General features: G+C 37.2%; 1 protein-coding gene across 1 annotated transcript in view; it reads left to right on the forward strand.

Annotated features, from left to right (window-relative positions):
- The window catches only part of LOC126088335 (dynein axonemal heavy chain 10), a 1,153,099-nt gene that overhangs the window by 333,896 nt on the left and 792,744 nt on the right, over window positions 1-26,459 (forward strand). The window contains exon 16 of the mRNA XM_049906469.1: window positions 9,375-9,500. Within this exon, the coding sequence (XP_049762426.1) occupies window positions 9,375-9,500 (126 nt within the window). The remainder of the gene's footprint in view (window positions 1-9,374; window positions 9,501-26,459) is intronic.

Below are 26,459 nucleotides of genomic sequence, written 5' to 3' on the forward strand. Positions count from 1 at the left end.
CATGCTACTCTATCCTGTCAAGCTTCTTCATCTCCCAGTACGTACTGCAGCCTACATCCTTCTGAATCTGCTTAGTGTATTCATCTCTTGGTCTCCCTCTACGATGTTTACCCTCCATGCTGCCCTCCAATACTAAATTGGTGATCCCTTGATGCCTCAGAACATGTCCTACCAACCGATCCCTTCTTCTAGTCAAGTTGTGCCTCCTAATTAGTTATGTGATCTACCCATCTATGATGAATACCATTAGCAAATATATTTATTGTGATGTGCAGTAAAAATGCCTAACGCTTTGAAGTAATACAAATATGATGACCACAGATGAACACTACATGTTATTCTTCCTGCTTGCTTTTATACAACCAAACTTTCATTCTAAGTGATGAGTTACCCCAAAATATTATTCCAAAAGATATTACTAGTTGGACATAAGCAAAATATGTCACAAGGTGATTTCTTTGTTTCCAAGACAAGTGATTATTAAAAGAGAAAAAATAGCTGAATTTAATTGTTTGAGAAGCTCAGTAACATGCTTCTTCCATTTCAATTTGTACACCCAAAAAATTGAAGCATTCTACCCTACAGCCTTCTGTTCATGTGCTACATCAGTAGTTTGTATGACTGTTTGTTGCACAGAACTGAAAGTAATGTGTTTTTTTTCAGAGGTTAGGTTGAGAGTCCATTTCCACAGAGCCACATAATAACTCTTTGAAAAATATCATCAACAATTTATTCTGCTGCTTTCTCTCTACTGGTTTTTATTGTAACACTAGCATCATCTGCAAAACCAAGTGTGCTTCTTGGATCTTAACTGGAAGGTCATTCACATACAGGGACTGCACAAGGTTGCGTGGTTGTATTTTATCACAAATGGCAACTGTCTAATGTCTTCAATATGTTGCCTATGTCATTCCTGGTCAGAACATAGTTCTGTATAGTTGTGAGTGCAATTATGTCAGTGCTCAGATTATTTGCATATAGAAAAATTTTTGGCACTTTTATGAGGGTACTTCGATAGCATTAGTAGCTGAAGTGTTTGATGTTTCTAGAGATTGCATATCAATGATTTATACCACATTAGGGAAAACAGAAAAACATCATTCACTAAGTGACAACAATGACAAAAGTATTTGTTGAGTGATTGTGACAGATAGTCATTGAATATGACTGTGGCAAAAAGTAAGAGGACAAAAGCTGCAAGAGTCACTGCAAAACTGAATGTAGCACTTGCAAACCCTTTCAGCATGAAACAACACAAAGGGTGAACTGCAATTCCAGAACCACCCATCAGTTATGCAAATACCCAAAATAAGAAAATATAGTGCTGAAGCAGTAAAACCCGGGCTATGGAGCAAGAATATCATTTGGTTTGGTGGATCTTGTTTCATATTGTGTCCAACTTCTGGCCAAGTTTACGTCACAGGAGTGAAACATGGCACAGGTTCGTTTATGATTAGAGTAGCCATGTCATGGTATTCCATAGACCCCATTCTTACTCTGCAAGGACACATTAATGCCAAGGGTTATGTGACCACTTTATCTGATAAGGCCCATCCTATGGTACAGTTCTTGTTTCCCAATGGTGGCGCTGTATTCCAAGGTGACAGAGCCCCCTTTTCACACAGCTTGCATCATATAGGACTTGCTTTATGAACACAAAGATGAAATATCACATATTCCCTTGCCATCACTGTCACCAGATACCAATACCACTGAGCCTTTGTTGTCTACGTGAGAGAGAAGGGCACATTGTCGCTGTCCGCCTCCATAATTGTTTCGTGTACTTTCTACTATTTTTCAGGAAAAATTGTGTAAGGTATAATGGAAAGCATAGAAAATTTGTATTTATCCATTACAAGATAACTGAAAGCTGTTTGAATGACAACTGATTTACTACTCTGCATTAGGCATGGTAATGTGTTATGTTTTTGGTGTTTCTATATTTTTGTCCAGCCCAGTATCTAATGAATAACAGTGGACCTAAAATTGAAATCCTGTGTGATGCCCTTCATGCTTTCTCCCCAGTCACTGACGTTTTCCACCGTTCTCCCATTTTTTTTTTTTTTAATTTATTCAGCACAACTTTTTGCATTCTGTTTCTTAAGTTTGATTCAAACCAGTTGCGTGTAAAGCCATCAATTCCATAAAACTTGCGGTTTCCGAGATTGTAACATGGTCCACATAGCAAAATACTTTGGAAAGATCATTAAAAAATACCAACTGGTGATATTTTATTATTTAAGGCTCGAAATATTTGATAAGTGAATGTCCCAATCAAACCTGATGCAGAATAAAGGGGAAACAAAACTGACAGTGGTAATATTTGATGAGTGAGTGTATGAATAGCATTCTCAGTCGTACAACCTTTCTAGAATCAAAACTGTGACAAGCTAAGTAAATTGTTCCTATTTAAATGTGAGACTGCTCTTGAGTAAATTACTTTTTTGAATATTCTGGCAAAAAGTGCAGTTAGGAAATTGGACAACAATTATTTAAGTTTTCTCCTCGCCTTTCTTATGAAGGGGTTTAAGAATTGTATGTCTTAATGTCAGGAAAAGTTCCCTGTGCCAGTGATGCATTACATATATTGCTAAGGACTTAAGTTGAAACAACTTCTCAGAATTCTTTATTAAATTCCATCAACACCTTAAAAGCTCTTGCTTTTTATAATTTTATCAATTTCAGTGAAGGATGTTGGTTGCTACTTTCACTTGGCTCAAGTTTTGTAGAATGACATTTTTAATGTATTGTCTTGCTTCTTCAAGGTAACCATTTAATTCTGTTTTTGCTATTATATTTAGAAAGTGACTGTTAAAAGTTCTCACAGCTGTGAGACACATTATGTTAGATAGAATCAATACAGCTACAAATGTGTATAGTAAGAGACTGTCTGTGAATTTCAAAATTGCGTGACTGGAAATAAATGAATATACAGCTCATTGTCTACATTTTAACAAATGAGGAAAGGTTCATATTGTGGACCAGTATATAAACAGAAACAAGCAAAAAGAAAGAAATTGCAACACATTTATCGATCTGAATTTCAGACCAAGAAATGCAGCAACAAAGCAGTCATTAATGGATAGGTGGCTGAGAAAGGACTGTAGTAAAATGGAAAGTGGAAACATCTCAACAGAAGATAGGCAGAATCCCACATCTAGTGAACCAATAAGTGACAAGTCAAACACCAAGGATACCATCCCTTGACAAAATGGGGATTTTTTCCACTAGAGACATTAGTGCAAAAAGTGAAGTAAATCATGAAGCAAGAAGTTATATATTCCCTGTACCTAATTTTAAATTGCTCCATCAGTATGTTCAATCACTGTCCAATAAACATAATGAAATGGGAATAATGTTAAATGCTCTGAATGATGTTTCTGCTCTATGCTTTACTGAATACAGTCTTAAAGAAGGTATGTTAGAGCTAGTACATCCCTCCCAGTTCCAAGTTACAAGCATGTTCTGTAGGAAAATATTGAATCATGGGGGGTTAACATGGAAAATATGTAATTAAATAGTGTAATACAATAATCTGTCCTGCAAAAAACTTTCTATAAGTGAATTACAGAGGTAAAATACAATTGTTATGTGCATGTGCAGGTCACTAGATGGAGACAAAAAAGTGTTTTCTAATCTCATGGAGGAACTTTTGCAAGAAATTCTCTCCCAAGGAAAATATAATTATATATTGTTATTTCAATATTGATTTCTCAAAATTCAAGAAAGTCCAAAGATGATATTATAAATTTAGTACAGGCATTCAATATAAGTGCAACTGTAGCTGAACCAACTCTTGGAATAAGATGCACTGTAATGAATTTCAATACAAAAACGTGGAATACTTTTGTTTTCACATAAAGGATGAAAATTCTAATGCTGTATACAACTCTATTGACACCAAAGAAAAATATGATAAGTTTATGGCCACATTTAAGGACTGTTTATTTTTAAATACACACATCAGAAAAAGTTTTGCATCACCCCATTTCCCAGAACTACTGAAGATAGACATTGACTGGGTATTTTATCACAGACACAGTCCCTTTGATTGTTCAGAGATGTCACTAAACCCGCCCACAGATGTGAACAACCGTGCGTGAGCTGCACCTATTAGATAGAGGGGGTTTGACAGCTGATCACTTCCAGGCATTCCACCAGGAAGGAGGTACATGGCTTGAGTTGTTTGTATTTCAACCAAGCCTAGACAGTCAATACCGAGGTTTGATCACGTCCGCATTGTTACTTTGTGACAGGAAGGGCTGTCAACAAGGGAAGTGTCCAGGCGTCTCAGAATGAACCAAGGTGATATTGTTTGGACATGGAGGAGATACAGACAGACAGGAACTGTTGATGACACTCAGGCTGCCCAAGGGATACTACTGCAGTGGATGACCACTGCCTGTGGATTATGGCTCAGAGGAAACCTGACAGCAATGCAACCATGTTGAATAATGCTTTTCGTGCAGCCTCAGGATGTCGTGCTATGACTCAGACTGTGCACAATAGGTTGCATGATGTGCAACTTCACTCCTGACGTCCATGGTGAGATCCACCTTTGCAGCCATGACACCATGCAGTGCGGTAGAGATGGGCCCAACAACATGCTGAATGGACCATTCAGGATTGACATCATGTTCTCTTCACTGATGAGTGTCACATAACCCTTAACCAGACAATTGTCAGAGACATGTTTGGAGGCAATCCAGTCAGGCTGAATGCCTTAGATGCACGAGTGCAACAAGATGGAGGTTCCCTACTGTTTTGGGGAGGCATTGTGTGAGGCCAACATACACTGCTGGTGGTCATGGAAGGCGCCATAACAGCTGTACGATACGTGAATGCCATCCTCCAACTGATAGTGCAACCATACCTGCAGCATATTGGAGAGGCATTCGTCTTCATGGATGACAATTCATGCCCCCATCATGCAAATCTTGTGAACGACTTCCTTCAGGCTAACGACATCGCTCGACTAGAGTGGCCAGCATGTTCTCCAGGCATTAACCTTATTGAACATGTCTGGGATGGATTGGAAAAGGCTGTTGATGGATGATGTGACCCACCAACGACTCTGAGAGATCTACATCGAATTGCTGTTCAGGAGTGGAACAGTCTGGACCAACAGTGCTTTGATGAATTTGTGGATAGTATGCCACGATGAATACAAGCATGGATCATTGCAAGAGGACATGCTACTGGGTGAGGCACTGGTGTGTACAGCAAACTGGAGCACCACCTCTTAAGGTCTAGCTGTATGGTGATACAACGTTTAATGTTGTGTTTCCATGAGCAATAAAAATAGCGGAAATGATGTTTATGTTGATCGCCATTCTAATTTTCTGTACAGATCCAGAACATTTGGAACTAAACTCTTCTTTATGTGTGTAGCCTTTGCCAATAAAACAACAGTTAACTGCATTCTAAAAACAAAGAAGTGGATCACAAGCTGGACAAGGATATCAACTGAAAATAAGAGGAGATTGTATGAGTGCTCCAAGCAAAATAGTAGTCCTATTTCAAAGCAAAAATCTAGAGAATGGGAGAATAATGTGTAGTTCCAAGAATAAAATGAAAGCAACCGGGCAAATAGTAAAGTCAGTTAATCACAGAAATGTAGAGGTGATTATGAATAACAATAAACTGATTGATCTCAGAAAATTGGCTAGTTATTTCTAACACATAGAAGAGCAGTTGATAAATTTGCATCATGGGAAGCAGCCAGAGAGAGAGAGAGAGAGAGAGAGAGAGAGAGAGAGAGAGAGAGAGAGAGAGATTACAGTGAGATCAAAAGTTCATGCAAATACATTATTCTTGTATCCAGCAATGCCTGAGGAATTGTCAAAAATTGATAGACGTTTGCCTACTGAATATGCAGTTGGTGCTGATGACACATTAGATGCTATCATCAAAGGCAATGCAACATTTATTAAGGAACCACTAGCAGACATAGTAAATTCATCACTTAAGAATGGTTTTAGATTAGATTGGAATCAGTTTTCTTTCCACAGGCCGAAAAATAAGACAATTCCCTTGGCTTGGAACATGAAAGTAAGTATTACATAAAAAACATAGAACATATGAATATAATACTCGCCTCCATGACCATTTGTCAATTTGTCATTTTCCAAATAGTCCAAAACTGCAAAAGTTAAGATATCTGCATAAGAAGGGTGTAAAGTGTGAAATTGATTATTATATGTCAGTTTCAGTTTTGTCAGGCTTCAGTAAAATTATGGAAAAAATGTTCCTTAGAAGATTAACAGCCTTCTTAAATAAAGAAACACTTACAAATGCTGCACAACATGGGTTCAGAGCTGGAAAATCAAACGAGTCAGCAAGTTTGGCCTTTTAAATGAAATACTAAAAGCTTTGAATGATAAGCAACTTGTATCCAGAATATTTATTTATCTTAGTAAAGCATTTGTTGTTAACGATCATACATACTTTTGCATAAGTAATTATGGAATTAGAGGTCAGTCTGAATGGTGAATCCAGTCACACCTGAATAATCATCAACAGATTAGAGAACTAAAATACAAAAATAATGCAACACAAAAAAGTTATGGAGTCTCACAAGGGTGAGTTCTGGGACTGTGCAATTTCTGCTGTACATAAATGACTTAGCTGATAAAATGTATGAGAGAACCACAGTACTCTTGGTAGATGACACTCATATTCTAATTAAATGCCACATGAGGAAAATCTGAAGGAAACTGCAATATCAGTTGTACATAGCTTAACACACTGGTTCAAGACGTCATAAATTCTGAAAAACTAAGGCTAAAACAACGATACCAGAAACTGAGTCCACCTTGATGCAAAACACCTTGTTCTAAGATAAAATTATTTTTAAAACTAAGATTGTTAACTTTTACACTATGAAAAACCTCTGCCCTCCAAAACCTGTTATCACCATTCAAGGAAAAATGTCAGCCTTGCAAAATTTCTAGGCATACATATTCAGGAGTGATGCAGCTTAACCATCTAAACAGAAAAAACTGAATACACTTAAATATGCTGTTCGGATTCTCACTCATAGTACAGGCTGCTCATCATTGATGACAATGAACCAGGGCAGTACACAGTCACTACTGATGTCTGGAATAATTCCACAGTTTGGGAAAAAAACTGATTTAAATACAGAAAAAGATTATCAGGATGATAAATGAAAATTAATGCAGAGATTCCTATAAAACCATGTTTGAAAGTCTTAAAATAGATAACATCTTATAAACATCTTCAGATATGACTATAATATTCACAGAAGTGAAACTAGCCAGAATCTGAACCTACACATAAACATGGTAAGTACAAACTTATGCAAAGAGGAGGGTATCATATTGAAGTTATGTTGTATAATCATATGCCTTCTTACTTGAAATCCATTCACCATTAAATACATTTAAAGTAGGAACAGTTCTTACTTGACCACTGCTCCTACTCTGTCTCTGAATTTCTTGAACATCATACAAGTAAACTTTATTTACCAAATGTTGTTAACTACATATTATGTCATGTCACACAGCAATTAACTTTGAGTTTATCATGTAGTTTCACTTCATAATATCAATTTAAATTATTATGCACTTTGGTGGTGATGACCGTGTAGTCACAACTACTGTAATCGTAAATTATGTTTACCCTTGTCTCCTATACTATGTGTACAAACAATGTACTAAAATGATTCTTGGACCAAAAATAAAAATTTCAGTCATGAATTTGTTATTTTGTTATATTACCTTGTATACTGACTGGCTGTCCTGTCTCCTGTTTGACAACATACCATTTAGTTTAAATCTTATTATCTATGTATTGGTCCCAAATTGAGAGAAATTAGTGAACCCTGTGTTGCTTTTTTTGCCAGAATATTGTTATTTTTATTCTGTGTTATGGCCAACTGCAATTGAAACATCTGTAGGTATTTATAACTCTCATAGAAAAAGGGAATGCTCGTCTTGTTTGACTTTATGGTACGCTTAAAATATTCTTCTCTTATGTAAATTTACTCCAAGCTCCTTAAAATGCCTCTAAAATTTAGGAAACGCTGTTTTGTGGAACATTGCATACACATGCAAGATTTTGAAAAAGGGCCTTTTTTCAAGCCAAGTTATTTCCCCATAACAACAAGAGGTCCATTTTTGGAAAACTGACATTAATTGTTTTTTTTATCTTGTTATTGATTACTGTTGAATTTGGACAACTTTCAAACCAATATGAGCATGCATGGAATAAAGTATATCATTATAATACACAAAAAATAACTAAAATGGGAGTTTTAGAGATTACTGAATGTTTTTACTTGTACTGAAAATTTTTCTTCTCTGTCAAGAGGTCGCTTTTCACTTTCTGCCTCACATATCAAGAATAATTAATTATGCTCATTGCATTGTTTGTTTTCCACACAGAGTAATTCAGTATCTCTTTATATATGTGATACCTGCAGAACCACATTTCTTGCTTTTACTCTCTAAATTGTCCAAAAGTAATTATTAGTCCTCTAGTATTTAAATTCCAGTCACTGTTACATAGAACTTCATGCCTGCATTTTACATCTTTGTAATAAAAAGTTCACTGCAAATTTTTCCTTCTTAATTCAACCATAACAATGGTGATTAAGTCTGGGGGCTGTGGATTAAATTACTTTAAGATATACAGCAACTGGCCAATTTTTATATAATTTTCTTTATGTGCAAACTGTATTTTATATGCAGCAGTGACCTTATATTCTGCATCATGTAACTGATTTGTGCAAATAATACTCATATGATAGTGAATCTAAAATGATATATACTAAGTGTATATACCTGATAAAATGAATTAGATGGTCCAGAATAAAAAGTGCTGCAGGATCCAAAATTCAGTCAACATAAACATCATAATGTTGAAGCTATATGTGTTATCACAACTGAGGATGCACTGTAACCTAAACTTGGCATAAATAAACTTTTCTATAATTTGGATAGTTGCTGTGTTAATTCAAATAACTTTACAATCTTCCATTTTTTGTAAAAATTCCTATTTTCAGTTTCCTCTTCCCGTTATTAATGAACTGTTCAAAATCTCTGAAAACTGCTATCCTGTTTCCTGTTTTATGTTCTGTATGACAACTGATCTGTATCACTTCTTCTTTCAGTAGTTTGTACAGTTAACTAGATAATTTTGATGTTTCTGTCCATCTGTTATTAATTAATCAATATTTGATTTTAAATGTTTTTGTAACTTGTTATTATTATTGTTGTTTCGAGTGTGTGTGTAGGGGAGGGGGGGGGGGGGAGATAGAGACAGAGAGAATTAAGTACATAGAACTAATTTTGCATGAGAGAAACTTTTATAGTATGTAATTACATATGACATACATTTTTGTCTTTTAGGGAGCTTTGACTATGGCTATGAATATATGGGGCTAAATGGCAGACTTGTCATTACACCTCTTACAGACCGTATCTATCTCACATTTACACAAGCCCTCTCCATGCAGCTGGGTGGAGCACCAGCAGGTAAGACAAAAATAAATTAAGGTTTCTCATTTTAGTGGAAGGATATTTTTCTCTAAAGGAATCTTTTGCTTACACAGAAACATGACATTTAGTAGTATAATCTTCCACCATTAACTTTGTATGTTGTTTACTCTACATTACTTTGTCATTTGATACTCCCAGTAATTTGTTGACAAAAAATAAGAAAAGTGTGTAGCTGATGTTTTAACCTTCAAACAACAATTTATTATTTCAAGATTACCAGTAATTAAAGTACTCTCATATGCACTTTTATATAGGGCTATATACAAAGGGCACACAACAATATTTTAATTTCAGTCTCTTTTACCATGTGATGACAAGAACTTTGCATTTTTATTGACATTTTGCACGCACCAGTTTTCATGACGTTCACTGTGCATGCAACTAATGTATATAGATTACAGTAACACTATTTTTGGAGTATCACATCAGAAAGTTGCAGTTAATATGCTGAAACCAGTAATGTTATTGTTTATAGTGATTAATGGTGATCCTGATGTAATAAATTATTTTCTGAAATAACCTGTATTTTTATAGATATGAAATGTTGACCAAAACACACCAGATTTAATGAGTGAATGTGTCTCATGTATGCAGTGATTCATGACCATACTTGTTTATTATAGTGCCTTTATGAACTGATTCTGTAGTATTCCTTTAGCAATTACAGAAATTTGCACCAGACTATCATCATGTTCCCCAAAGCAGGAATAATTTGTTATTACACACATTGGAATGAATGATTCGTGTTATCTGGGCTACACGTTCATTATCGGAAAATTCTGAGTGAAAGATAATGTGGAGAACATGAGCCTTAGTAATGGAATTTCTGAAGGCTCACAGTCTGCTGCATTGTACCCATAACTAATCATGGATACTGGTTCAGAGTCAAGCTGGAAGCTTGAACTAGAGGCATTGTTGGTTCTGTGAGAAGCTAGGCTGTAAATTCCTAGACATGATCCATGGGGTTCAGAATTATAGTGTATGCTGTATGGCTCAGTGGTGCATTGTACATCAGAGCCTGATACCAAAGTAGCTGATTTTTTTATGGGGTGTACACAATGTATTTCTTTTTTTTCCAGCCAGTAAAGATAGTGATAATCTTACAAGACCCCGAATCATTAGTGAAAGGCACTGTTCCAGCAATTAAAAGCATAGTCATCAACTATCGGATCAGATGTAACAAAGTCCCAGAGTTTTAAGCACTTCTGTAGAGCAGTAAATCTCACAGTCGAATTGGCTAAAACACAAAATTGACAACAGAGAGATTTTGGAGTAAATCTAAGTGTTTTACATTCAGTTCAGCCTGCAGCATAGTATATGTCATTATAAGACATAATGAAAGTGAGAGCTCCAAAACTAGCTACAATAAGGTAATATAAAATTATATTAAAATATATTACCTTTTTGTGGCTAGTTCAAATCTAAGTGTAACCCTTAATGGAACAGTGTGTGGTTTAATAGCCTCCAAACGATTAAAAGACCAGGTAATATTTTATTACATCATCATTGAAAAGTGATGGAAGTCATTCATAACTGTCAAGAATCTAGAGACAGTCATCTAGTATGACTTGAATTGTATTGACACCAGAAGTTAGATTGTTGGAAAGGTAAATATTAGATTGATATTCAGCAGAATTCTAATTCATCCATAGAAGAGGTTGCTTGAAAACCTTTTAGCTTACTAATCCTTTGGCATTATTTCGTAGTCTCAGACCCCAAATTCTGTTAATACAGAAAAGTCAAAAAAGAGGTATAATTTGTCACAGATTTCCTGAGACTAAGAGAAAGTGCCACACAAATTATCTATAATTTCTGATGCAAGATACAAAGGAAAAATACATCATGTGGATATTCAATCTTAAATGCTGAGAGCCAATGTTAAAAGACACATTAGCATGCAAGGGTCATTTCATTAGTCATGGCAACTATGGTATATGTTGTATTAATATGACAACACGAGAAACCCATGATGTGCTTTGAACCAGGTAAGACAATGAGTATCTGAATGCCAACATAATGTAGGATCCAGTACAGGAGAGCACTGCAAAGGATGAAATGAATCACTTACATTGGAACTCTGAGTAAATTTTTTTTTTAGTTCAAATGGAACAAAAATGGATCAGAATCAATTAGTCCTTCAAAATAGCCCTGCAGTGGATCCATGAAGCATTGTCAATGATGGGGAAGGCTTTGAATGCCATTGGTATTGCCATTGCCATTAATGTTTGCCATGTCTTGCCAAAATGCAGTGACAATGTCTGTCCTGTTTGCAAAGTGTCTCTCACAGAATGGTTTTTTCAGTTGTGGATTGAGGTTGAAGTCACATGGAATTGGTTCTGGCGAATAGTGTAGGTGCCAACGGACCCATCTTTTAGAACAGCCAAACTCACACTCTGTGTTTCAGGAAGTCATACGGAGCCATCCTAGCATGCAGTTGCAATCTGATGGTTGATTTTGGTAATGTTTACCATGGGCTTTTAAATGTATTTACTGTGATTAAATTGATGCCTCATGTTTGTATGATATACCATAGGTGCCATTACTTATGGAGAAACCCTTGTACACACTACTTCTTTCCACATAAATCTTACATAATAACTATGATGGTGAAGTTGCTGAATTTCTTGTTCATGTAGCATTATTTACTTGTTCAGTGTGTTATATTCATGATAAACATTATGGTGTGGAACATATCTTTAATCTACAATTGAAAGCACTTCTGCTGTCTGTCAGACTTTTATTTCCATGGGTCAATTGTCAAAGAGTTTTATAGCTGCATATTTCACTCCTTTCTGTGCCAAAATTAGATTAATTAAAGGGAGATTAATTACAGGATAATGCAGGTGAGTTTTCCTTCTAGCTTATTATTCTCAAGAGAAATTTCATGCTGATTCATCAAAATGTCCAATCATTGCTAAACAAATTAAGTGAAGTTGAAATTTTATGTACTGATGAGCTAAAAACCACTTCTGTAATGTGTATAACTGAATACTGGCTGCCTAAAGAAGCAATGTCAGTCACAAAATTTGCAGACTTTAATCTTTCATCATCATTCGCTAGAATTACATCCAGTCATGGAGGGTCATGTATATTTATTAAAAGTGACATTGATTATTGTAACATAAAACCCATTGAACTGTTAGCTGAAGAAAAAGTTTTTGAAGTATCCGCAGTTGAACTCTCTGCATTAAAATTAATAATCGTCTGTGTATATAGGAACCGGATGGGAACTTAAATGATTTATGTCATCAAATAGAAGCAGCTTTAAATACTATAAAAAACTTCAACAAAACAGTGATCATATGTGGAGATTTTAATATTGATTTTCAAGAAATCTCAAAAGACCAGCAAAGCTTGATGACCCTACTGGAAACATATAACATAAAAGCCACCATAGACTCTCCTACAAGAGTTACACCAACAACTAGCTCAACAATTGATTAGATATTAATAAACACAAGTGTAAATCACAATTTCTGTGCCAGAAATCTTAATACTGGTTTCAGTGATCACTATGCACAGTTTATTGCTTTGCACACCCCAAGTGAAACAACTGAGAAAGAGGAACTTGTGAAAGAAGCAAGGAAATTCACTAACAAACAAATAAACCTTTTTATACAGGGACTAAGTGAAGAAACTTGGTATGAAGTATATACTTGTGGAAATACTAACAAAAAGTTTGAAAAATTCATGGAAATCTTCATGTCATACTTTGAAGCTGCGTTTCCATTTAAAAAAAAATGTCAACCTAACTTCAAAAACAACAAATGCATTACAACAGGTATTAGAATCTCTTGTGCAGAGAAAAAAGAAGATTACACGATATAGCAAAGACACAGAAAATCCCTCATCAATTTCATTTGTACCTGAAGAATTACAAGAGAATCCTCAAAAATGTTGTAAGGAAAGCTAAAGCAATGGTATATGACAAATACATTGAAAATTCAAAAAACAAATCTAAAGCTATATGGGAAGTTATAAAAAATCAAACAACAAGTGAAACTAAACAATATAAATATATGAACTCATGTTATGAAGGACAAATGATTTCTTGCCCAATAGAAATTGCAGGGACCTTCAACAAATATTTTTCAAATTTAAATGAACAGTTGGTGAGTGGACTGGAAGAACACAACAAAATATCACCTCTATCATGCAATAGTGTGTGAAATGTGTCTACGTCTTTGTTTCTTTCACTGACAAATACTGAAGAAATTTTATCAGTTCTAAAAACCTTGAAAATAGGGTACTCATGTGGATTTGATGGAATACCAGATGCAATTATTAAAAAATGCTGTCTTGCCTTAGCTGAACCCTTGACACACTTGTGCAACAGCTCACTGGCATCAGGAACTTTCCCTTCACGCTTAAAAACAGCAAAACTGAAACCACTGTTCAAAAAAGGAAATCTGGAATGTGTTTCAAATTATAGAGCAATAGCCCTTCTGCCTGTGTTTTCAAAAATTTTAGAAAATTTTTTTTTATAAGAGATTGTCTGATTTCCTAAATAAAAATAAAATTCTCTCCCCTTCACAGCATGGCTTTAGGAAAGGGTATTCAACTGAAAGTGCAATATTTGAATTTCTTTATGAAATCTATACTAAACTGGATGCAAATGAGTTTGTGACAGGCATATATCTTGATTTATCTAAAGCTTTTGACATCATTGACCATAATGCCCTACTGCAGAAGCTTGACCAATTAGGAATTAGAGGTATATCCAATGAGTGGCTCAAGACATACCTATGTGGTCACAAACAGGTTGTTGGAGTGCAATATACTGACCATAACAAAATCAGCTACTACTATTCAAGATATGAAAATGTGAAATATGGCATCTCTCAAGGATCAGTATTAGGACCCATTCTGTTTCTCCTCTATGTCAATGATCTTATGTACAACGAGTATTGCCAAACTACCCTCTAATTTGCAGACAATACAAGCTTCCTTAATTGTCTTAAAACAGAAGAAAAACTAAAAGAATCTGCTATCCAAACAATGAACAATGTAGAACAGTGGTTCAGCTATAACAAACTAATTATAAACAAAGAAAAGACAGTAGCACTGAACTTCTATAATGTAAAAGGAAGACACCACCCAAACATAGAAATAGAACTTAGGGACAGAGTTCTTGAAAGTGTTGACAGCACAAAATTTCTGGTACTCTTGATTCCAGAACAAACAAAATTGGAGGTACACATTGAATATTTGCAAAGAAAACTAAGCAAAACCTGTTACATGATACAGATCTTAAAAACTTGTTGGAGCAAAGCCAGCCTGTTAAATGTATACTACTCCTATGTGCATTCTGTAATTAAATATGGCATAATCTTCTGGGGCAATGCAACAACAAATATTAAACTTTTCAGGATGCTTAAGAGAATATTAAGAATTATTGATGGGGTAAACAATACAAAATCATGCAGACCCATATTCAAAAAACTGTCAGTTCTTCCTCTTCCTTGCATTTTTATCTATGAAACAACAGTTTTCATCAAACAATGTATTGATAGAAACCCAGATATCTTATTAAAAAATGAAGATATACATGCACACAATTTAAGGCAAAAATCTGACCTTCATATGAAACAGGGGAGAACATCATTGTGCCAAAAAGGCACACTACATACTGGGATAAAGATTTTCAATAACCTACCTAACCATTTTAAATCAGCAGGTAAACTCTGTAGTTTTAAGGCTGAAGTAAAGGCATATTTAATTGATCATTGCTTTTACAGTCTGACAGAATACATAAACAGCAAACAACAAAAATAAAGATGCATTATGAATATTCTACTTTGTATGTTGCCTGTAATGTTTGTTGTATGTATGAATCTTTGCTAAATTACTTCAATATCTAGTCCTTAGGTTTGCAATACAAACTGTATTTTATCTTGTAAATAACTAACCATGTCCAATACCCTTGTATATTTTCTATACATGTAGGATTTGAAGGACTAAATAAAATAAAATAAAATAAAAAAAGAACTATACACAACAAGTTTTATAAGTGTGGAAATGTATTGTGAAGGTGTGGTTAATATTACCAGCTGGTTAAAGATATGTGTTCAAGATGTATGTGTGTGGTCCTACTCATAGTTCTTATTTCTTTCTTTTGTGCAATGAGTACTTTTTATCCAAGTGAAGAGTTACTCTAGACTATTATCCAGTGAATGAAAATTTGGAAAATGTATTGTAAATTATTTTTCCTTGTTATACTGCACTTGTGAATATCTCAAAGTTGACAGCTGTTCTAATGTGAAAAGTAGCCAAACCCTAATGTTTTACAAGGTCTACACTATGGTTTTTCAAATTTTAGTTTTCATCAATATTCAGAATGAAGAATTAAAAACTTTCTTCTTCATTTAGTATATCTTGTTGGTATACTAAACAGAAGAAACCTGAGGCTGAAATATCAACAATATAAGGAAAAGGATAGATTGCTACTCACTGTAAAGATGACACATTGAGCTGCAGACAGGCACAAGTTAGCTTTCAGCCAAAGCTTTCTTCAGAAGACATTCCAGTCAGAGCTGTCAGAAATGGCAGTCATATGTGTGTGAAGTGTGTCTTGCTTGTGTGAATGAATGTGTCTGTTTTCTTTTCTTTTCTGAAGAAGGCTTTGGCCAAAAGCTAAACTGTAACAGTCATTTCATTGTGCCTGTCTGCAACTCAGTGTGTCATCCTTATGCTGAGCAGCAATATATCATTTTCCTTATATTGTTTGTAAACTAGGATAAAAGATGGTGAAATATTTTTGACAGTTCTCAATTGAATGAGCTCTGTTTTTTTAAAAGTATACAGCTAGCTGATGTGTGCAAAACGAATCAATAAGTTTCACAAAACTTCCTTTAATATTTCCTCTGTAAGTGCTTCTTTACATGACTTTACAACAATTCTTGTATCATCTGCAAACGGTGCTAATTCTGCCTCCAGATCCAAATAAAGTGGCATTATTATTATTATTATTAATATTATTGTGATAATTAATTCCCACTTAAGAGAATACTAAATGCAATCAATTATCATGGAATTTTTTTCAGTCTCTTTCTTTTTTCTTCCCAAAAAATATGTTCACCCTGTCCCTCCTTCCTCTCTTCTGTTCACTTCTTTCCTGTTTTGCTCTTGTTGGGCGTTTGCTTAAATTTTTGTTTCCTGATTTTTTCTCTGTATTTTTCCCTGTCTTTCATGTATTCTGTGGAGATGTTCAGTGTGTTGATATCTTCCATGGTTTCTTTTAACCAGCTAGCTTTCACTGTATTAGTTGTTACTATGTTAAAAATCTTCCTGGTCGACTTCTGTAGAATTTTGCCCTTCTTTTCCTAATGTTGTGTGTTATCATCTTTCTCTGTTTTTACAGCTCTTTTGTCAGTCTCTTTATTGAGGTCTTCTCTTTCTGAAATGACCCATAGATCTTTCTCAGTATTTTCCTCTCCTATTTTTTGATCTCCTTGATTTTCATTCTTCCATTGATTATAGTTGTTTCTGAGGCATAAAAGTCCTCTGGTAAGACTACTTCCTTATAGAGCCTTATTTGACTTTAATGGAAATACTTATTTTGTTGTAATGCTTCTGTGTAAATCTGTATTCTTTTTAGTAATTTTGTGATCTTTTCTTCATTGAATGTCAAGTTCATTCCTGTCACCTGTATAATCTCTCCCAGGTATTAGAACCTCTTTACTTGTGTTATCTTTCCATACTTCATCATCAGTGAGTGTATTTCTGCTTTTTTCCAAATGACATTTGTAGTCCTGTTTGGCTCAGATTTGGTATAGTGTCTCTATAGCTTCTTTGGCTTCTTTTCTGTTGTTTGTTATGATGGCTGTATCACCAGAAAAGGCCAGACATTTTATGTTGATTGTCCGATCTACACCTACATACATACTCAAAAGCTATGATACATTGCTTGGCAGAGGGTACTCTGTATCACTACTAGTTTTTTCCTTTCCTGTTCCACTTGCAGATAGAGGGAAAAGCTGCTATCTATATGCCACCATATGAACCATAATTTCTTGCATCTTTGTTGTCTTTAGGCAAAATATATGTTGGCAGCAGCACAATCATTCTGCAGTCAGCTTCAGATGCCAGTTGTCTAAATTTTCTCAGTATCATTCCTCAAAAACAACATCACCTTCCCTCCAGAGATTCCCATTTGAGTTTTTCTCAAAGCATCTCCATAACACTTGCCTGTTGTTCAAACCTATCAGTAACAAATCCAGCAGGCCACCTCTGAATTGCTTCAATGCCTTCTGTAAATATAACGTGGTGAAAAATGATGTCTATGCAGTGAAGTTCATAATGTTTATCATTGCTTAACACAAGAAAACAGAATACCACATCATATTACGGATATCCTCCAGCAAATAAATAATACATATCTTGTGCAATCTGGGGTGCTGCTTCTTAATGCTACCTTAGGTTCATCTTGATGTTACTGCATCACCAGCCAGGAATCATGTAATGATAGAACTAAGCTCCAGGAATTTGTGTTCATTATGAGTTTTATTTCTCACACTAGATGTTCAGCAGCAAACTACATGTAAAATTGACTTAACACTGTCTCATGACTGACATCAAACTGAAATCCGACTGAGATATAGCGGCATATAAATCACCTCTATTTATGTGATTTCAAACAATTACTGCCATTGTTACATATTAAATTTTTAGGTTTAACAATTTAAAAAATTTAGATACATCTTCCCAAACTACATAGAAATTTACACAAAATAAATGTGAATAGTTTCTTACAAAGACAGGAAAGACTTTGTTTCTATTAAGACTATAAATTACCTGTTTTATCATTACAACTATATATTTTGTTAATTTGCATATATCATTTTACTTACTTAAAGGTTAATCATCCTATCATTTTCAGGCAAACAGAGGGATTAATTTTATTGAATGAAAGGCCGAGATGCAATTAATTAAATTTTGTACGAGTAAAACTTTACATTTCTATCTAGTTGTAGTTACAATTCCATTAACCATCACCAATTAAAATATTAGTATGCCTAATTATGACTCAAAAATTATCATGTCATATTTCTATTGCAGATGTAATTTGTTTTTTAGTTTGAAAAATATAAAAACAGCTGTCTTTTGACACCTAGAAATATTGGAACTTTAATTATTAATTACTCCATAATAACAACAGCAATTTTATTCCTACCACGTGCTGAAGTTTGTAAAATGTACAAATTGTGATGGTGCATAAGCTTGTAACCCAACATGTTTCCTTCATTCTGCATGTTGGTGAGGCCCAACATAAACAATGTCAAAAGAGTAGCTTAAATTAATAGAAATTATCAATTTTCTGCAAAAGAAAATCTTAGGTGAATTTGAATCCAGATAACCAGAAAAGACAAAATTGAAGCAGCAGTTCTGATCTTCAGTTCATAATATATAGATATTATGATTGACACATTCAAATGCCTTCTATAAGCCACAGAACATTCCAAATGGTGATATTTTATCATTTAAATTTTTTATTACATTTTCCATAAAAGTATATCCAGGTGGTGACAGTCCTAGATTACAGTACCTTCTCAAAAATTCTAGAAAATGATGCAAGGAGTCACAATGAGCAGTGGTTGATCTTTCTGTACTATTTATTCTTGAACGTATTCTGTGTGGTGGTAGTGGAAATCAGAAAGCAGAAAAAAATTCAGCAATTGTCCAAGTTACAAAGTAACTGAAAAAGTACAAATTTTTGTGTACACCATAAAATTATGAGAACAAATAGTATTATAGTATTGACATTGGCAACTACCTGTATGTTCATTTTTATCATACAGTGAAATGATGTTGCTGTATTGCACAATTCCACAGCATTAGAGAAATATCAAAATTGAGTTCAAAGCCCAAAGTTCAACAGATAAGCTCATTACTCTGGGTGTGAGACACGTGATGGTGTAAAAGGTAATGAAGTTGGTATAATATTGTGGGAGAAAAATCACTGGTAATGAACTTACAAATATGAGAAATAGAATTATAATTTCAAAAGTGTGAGACTAAGAGCTGAAAATCATAATGTCTCATATCTACACTAATAAAAAATCTGTAAAACTGTCATCTCTATCTCTCCCTCTGTTTGAACAAGCTTCTCCAAAACTACTACATTAATTTTGATGGTGATTTAATATATAACTTCAGCGTACCTTGGGGCACTGTATAGGTTTCAGTTCATCAAAATAAAATCATGGGAAAAGAAAGTATTGTAATTTAAAGTTTTGTCTAAAACTGTTGTATCTGTGTGCTTCTCTGTTTGAACATGCTAATCTCCAAAGTTGCCAGATGAATTTTCAAGGATTTTCACAGGTAACACCATACAGGCTTTATTTCATCAATATCAAATCTTGATATGATTTAAAGTTTTATATAAATTGATGTATCCGTTTGTGTGTCTGTTTGAACATGCTACTCTCTTTTGTGCAGTTTTCATGGGGAACTTGAACATAGCAAGCACTTGTGGCAGTTTGCCTACTTTGTTTCTTTGTTGATTGTCCTCAGTGTAGATGTACTGCATTGCTACACTGGCTGAAAAATGGGGTTTGTAATTTGGACATCGGCTACTGTAAATAATGTAGCCAACAGGTGCACAGTTGCATTTCAGAGTAGTTTACTTTCACTGTTTACATTCCCGCAATAATACACAGTTATATATGGCCACTTCCCTATTGCTTAACTTTCGATAAGCTCATTAATAGGTTGCAGGTGTACATCCACATACTGCTACAATAGTTTCCTGTTGAACATCTACGAGCATTAAAAACCTAACCAAAAAGTTTACAGTTCTCGAGGAATGGAAAGGTCCTTGTGGAGCAGATGCTGTCACTGTTTTAACACATGGTCTAATGGTGTAACACTTACTACATAGTTAACTAGTTAACTTGATGCATTGTTGTCATTCTAACCAACACAGGTCTCTCATCTGAAACTTGGCCATGGACTGACTGACTAGGTACAAAAAACTGGGCCCTTATGTATCCTCACAGTAATAGGTGCTGAAACTACATATTGTTCAAAGTTAAAGTTACAGAAATTACAGTTAAAACTCAGCTCATTAAATTAACTGAATACATTGAAAAACTGGTTCTTTATAACAGTTTCTTCTACAGCAAGGGTTAAGCTGAATTATTTCTTTAAATCATGAAATTAACAAATATCATTACGCGAACAATACTTTTGACGAAACTGTTAATTACTTTGGAATTAATGAAGGGCTGGCTTTGCTGACATGTTGCCTCTGCTGCTGCACCAAGGAGCTGATTACTTCAGATGTTAATTATCCTCCACATATGCTGACACCTTTCATTTTCTCTTTACCTTACCTCTTTGTTTGACAAATTATTTTTAACCATGGTACCACTTTATTTTCATCCATCCTCTTATGATTGCATTACTTATCACTAACACAACATAGAGGCAAACATTCCACATGGGAAAAATTTATCTAAGAACAAAGATGATGAGACTTACCCAACAAAAGCGCTGGCAGGTCGATAGACACACAAACAAACACAAACATACACACAAAATTCAAGCTTTCACAACAAACAGTTGCTTCATCAGGAAAGAGGGAAGGAGAGGGAAAGACGAAAGGATGTGGGTTTTAATGGAGAGGGTAAGGAGTCATTCCAGTCCCGGGAGCAGAAAGACTTACCTTAGGGGGAAAAAAGGACAGGTATACACTCGTACACACACACATATCCATCCGCACATACACAGACACAAGCAGACATTTGTAAGGGCAAAGAGTTTGGGCAGAGATGTCAGTCGAGGCTGAAGTAAAGAGGCAAAGTTGTTGTTGAATGACAGGTGAGGTATGAGTGGTGGCAACTTGAAATTAGCGGAGATTGAGGCCTGGTGGATAACGGGAAGAGAGGATATATTGAAGGGCAAGTTCCCATCTCCGGAGTTCGGATAGGTTGGTGTTAGTGGGAAGTATCCAGATAACCCGGATGGCGTAACACTGTGCCAAGATGTGCTGGCCGTGCACCAAGGCATGTTTAGCCACAGGCTGATCCTCATTACCAACAAACACTGTCTGCCTGTGTCCATTCATGCGAATGAACAGTTTGTTGCTGGTCATTCCCACATAGAATGCGTCACATTGTAGGCAGGTCAGTTGGTAAATCACGTGGGTGCTTTCACACATGGCTCTGCCTTTGATTGTGTACACCTTCCGGGTTACAGGACTGGAGTAAGTGGTGGTGGGAGGGTGCATGGGACAGGTTTTACACCAGGGGTGGTTACAAGGGCAGGAGCCAGAGGGTAGGGAAGGTGGTTTGGGGATTTCATAGGGATGAACTAAGAGGTTACGAAGGTTAGGTGGACGGCGGAAAGACACTCTTGGTGGAGTGGGGAGGATTTCATGAAGGATGGATCTCATTTCAGGGCAGGATTTGAGGAAGTCGTATCCCTGCTGGAGAGCCACATTCAGAGTCTGATCCAGTCCCGGAAAGTATCCTGTCACAAGTGGGGCACTTTTGTGGTTCTTCTGTGGGAGGTTCTGGGTTTGAGGGGGTGAGGAAGTGGCTCTGGTTATTTGCTTCTGTACCAGGTCGGGAGGGTAGTTGCAGGATGCAAAAGCTGTTTTCAGGTTGTTGGTGTAATGGTTCAGGGATTCCGCACTGGAGCAGATTCGTTTGCCACGAAGACCTAGGCTGTAGGGAAGGGACCGTTTGATGTGGAATGGGTGGCAGCTATCATAATGGAGGTACTGTTGCTTGTTGGTCGGTTTGATGTGGACGGACGTGTGAAGCTGGCCATTGGACAGATGGAGGTCAACGTCAAGGAAAGTGGCATGGGATTTGGAGTAGGACCAGGTGAATCTGATGGAACCAAAGGAGTTGAGGTTGGAGAGGAAATTATGGAGTTCTTCTTCACTGTGAGTCCAGACCATGAAGATGTCATCAATAAACCTGTACCAAACTTTGGGTTGGCAGGCCTGGGTAACCAAGAAGGCTGCCCCTAAGTGACCCATGAATAGGTTGGCACACAAGGGGGCCATCCTGGTACCCATGGCTGTTCCCTTTAATTGTTGGTATGTCTGGCCTTCAAAAGTGAAGAAGTTGTGGGTCAGGATGAAGCTGGCTAAGGTAATGAGGAAAGAGGTTTTAGGTAGGGTGGCAGGTGGTCGGCGTGAAAGGAAGTCCTCCATCGCAGCGAGGCTCTGGACATGCGTAATATTTGTGTATAAGGAAGTGGCATCAATGGTTACAAGGAAGGTTTCCGGGGGTAACAGATTGGGTAAGTATTCCAGGCGTTCGAGAAAGTGGTTGATGTTTTTGATGAAGGATGGGAGACTGGATGTAATGGGTTGCAGGTGTTGATCTACGTAGGCAAAGATATGTTCTGTGGGGGCTTAGTAACCAGCTACAATGGGAGGAGGAGGAGGAGGAGATTAGTGTTTAACGTCCCGTCGACAACGAGGTCATTAGAGACGGAGCACAAGCTCGGGTTAGGGAAGGATGGGGAAGGAAATCGGCCGTGCCCTTTCAAAGGAACCATCCCAGCATTTGCCTGAAGTGATCTAGGGAAATCACGGAAAACCTAAATCAGGATGGCCGGACGCGGGATTGAACCGTCGTCCTCCCGAATGCGAGTCCAGTGTGCTAACCACTGCGCCACCTCGCTCGGTAGCTACAATGGGCGGCCGACATGATTGGGTTTCTTGAATTTTAGGAAGAAGGTAGAAGGTAGGGGTACAGGGTGTCGGTGGGGTCAGGAGGTTGATGTAGTCAGGTGAAAGGTTTTGTAGGGGGCCAAAGGTTCTGAGGATTCCATGAAGCTCCGCCTGGACATCAGGAATGGGATTACCTTGGCAAACTTTGTATGTGGTGTTGTCTGAATGCTGACGCAGTCCCTTCCAGGAATTCCTGACTTCCAGCCTTGCCTCTCAATCCTTCTTAAAAAACCTTAATCCTACTCCCAACATCACCACTGCTGAAGCCTAGGCTATCCGTGTTCCCTTTAAATGTTGGTACGTCTGGTCTTCAAAAGTGAAGAAGTTGTGGGTCAGGATGATGCTGGCTAAGGTAATGAGGAAAGAGGTTTTAGGTAGGGTGGCAGGTGATCGGCGTGAAAGGAAGTGCTCCATTGCAGCGAGGCCCTGGACATGCGGTATATTTGTGTATAAGGAAGTGGCATCAATGGTTACAAGGATGGTTTCAGGGGGTAACAGACTGGGTAAGGATTCCAGGCATTCGAGAAAGTGGTTGGTGTCCTTGATGAAGGATGGGAGACTGCATGTAATGGGTTGAAGGTGTTGATCCTGCCCTGAAATGAGATCCATCCTTCATGAAATCCTCCCCACTCCACCAAGAGTGTCTTTCCGCTGTCCATCTAACCTTCGTAACCTCTTAGTTCATCCCTATGAAATCCCCAAACCACCTTCCCTACCCTCTGGCTCCTACACTTGCAACCGCCCCCGGTGTAAAACCTGTCCCATGCACGCTCCCACCACCACCTACTCCAGTCCTGTAACCCGGAAGGTGTACACGATCAAAGGCAGAGCCACGTGTGACAGCACCCACGTGATTTACCAACTGACCTGCCTACACTGTGAAGCTTTCTATGTGGGAATGACCAGCAACAAACTGTCCATTCGCATGAATGGACACAGGCAGACAGTGTTTGTTGGTAATGAGGATCAGCCTGTGGCTAAACATGCCTTGGTGCACGGCCAGCACAGCTTGACACAGTGTTACACCGTCCAGGTTATCTGGATACTTCCCACTAACACCAACCTGTCAGAACTCCGGAGATTGGAACTTTACCTTCAGTATATCCTCTCTTCTCGTTATCCGCCAGGCCTCAACCTCCGCTAATTTCAAGTTGCCGCCACTCATACCTCACCTGTCTTTCAACAACATCTTTGCCTCTTTACTTCCGCCTCGACTGACATCTCTGCCCAAACTCTTTGCCTTTACAAATGTCTGCTTGTGTCTGTGTATATGCAGATGGATATGTGTGTGTGTGCGAGTGTATACCTGTCCTTTTTTCCCCCTAAGGTAAGTCTTTCTGCTCCCGGGATTGGAATGACTCCTTACCCTCTCCCTTAAAACCCATATCCTTTTGTCTTTCCTTCTCCTTCCCTCTTTCCTGACGAGGCAACCGTTGGTTGCGAAAGCTAGATTTTTGTGTGTATGTTTGTGTTTGTTTGTGTGTCTATCGACCTGCCAGCGCTTTTGTTTGGTAAGTCTCATCATCTTTCTTTTTAAATATATTTTTCCCACGTGGAATGTTTCCCTCTATTATATTCATATCATTAATTTGAACCCAACAATCACGTTTGTTATTGTTATTGTTACTGTTACATTTCGTAGTCTTTTCTGTCTTCTTATTTCCTCCTTCTGTTTTTGCCATCAGTTTTACTTTCTATTCACCTTCTCCTTTTTTACCGTAATCCAGTATACAATTTTATCCCGCCGATATATACTCAATAATACGTAATAATACGTAACCCACTTCCAAACCATAACCAAAAATTTGTTTCTGCTTTCAACACTACCGCTGCTATAAAATCCGCCGTTTCCAGTTCACAAACAGTTCCTTTCAGCTATTAAAAAACCTTTTCGGCCAGTTTTAATATCTTTTGCTTTATTTCCATTTCCGTTTTTCTCACATCATCGATCTTTTTTAGCCGCTTCCCACAGGTTTTAACGTCATTATTTCTTCATCAGACAGTTTTTAGCTTCATTTCCATAATCTGCCACCACCAAACCACCCTTTTAATACATCCTCACGTAGTTTTTTCGAAATTTTCCTGTATTTCTCCACCCTTTAACATGTTTTGGCGGCAACACAACCACCTAACCTTTATGCACATCATTATCTACCTACACAAGTTCACCATAGGATCAACATAGCCCAGTTCTAACCAACCCTTTTTCGCCTTTTTTCACAGCAGATCTCCATTTGATTTCTAGTTTTACCTTTATCTCTCCCCAGATATTTTTATATTTATTTTCATTTTCATTTCTGCCTCGTGTTCCACTTTCCACCTTCTAGTACCATGTCACCCTTACAACACCTCCACAACGACCCCATTAAGTTTTATTTACATTCCCTCCGCAAACATGCCTTCGCCCTAGCCAGATTACACTCCCATATTTTATTTTCTCAGGCTTGTCTGACATTTGGCATCACCCCCAAAGGCCTCACACTTAAAGTTCCCATCTCTGGCTGCAACCCTTCTTTCCATCAGTCCCTATACCAGTTCCAAACCGAACAATCCATTGCCCTCACCTACCTAATCCTTCACCTACACATCCACTCAGCCAAGCAACACACCCATCAACTCCTGTCCCTAATAAAAGTCCTCAATCTTTCCTCTCCCACATCCACACCGGTTGTTCAGACCATCCTACTACAGGCCAACCGCAAATTAGAACAGCATGCCACCCTCCACCTTAAAAAACTATCCAATCTCCTGGTTTCCCACCTCCGGAAAGGCAACTCACTCACCCTTCACAACCATTCCAGCAAACCTCAACCTCCTCTCATTGCACACAAACCTAGTCTTTCCCATCTACTCAATCTCCCACTTCCAGCTCCACTCCCTCCAAAACCTCAAAATTCCAATCAACACAATCTGGAACCACAACACCCCAATTTAGTAGTTAACCTCTCCTCCAAACCTCTCTCCCAATCCGAAACCTCTGTCCTATCCAAAGGTCTCACCTTCAGCCCCACTCCCAGATTTAACCAAACAGCCCTTGTCAAAGATTTACTGTCCTACACGCGTACTCTCTGTTGGAAATATCACTTTGCCATGAAGAAAAATGATCCTAATCCTACTCCTAATGATCCAACTCCCCAAGATACTATCCAAATTGAACCATGCCTGAAACAGTTCCGTCCTCCGTCACAGCGGGACCCACCTCCTCTTCCTCAAAATCACCCTCTCCTAACCTTCGAGGAATTTCT

This window comes from Schistocerca cancellata, chromosome 6 (assembly GCF_023864275.1).
Source record: "Schistocerca cancellata isolate TAMUIC-IGC-003103 chromosome 6, iqSchCanc2.1, whole genome shotgun sequence".
Lineage (NCBI taxonomy): Eukaryota > Metazoa > Arthropoda > Insecta > Orthoptera > Acrididae > Schistocerca > Schistocerca cancellata.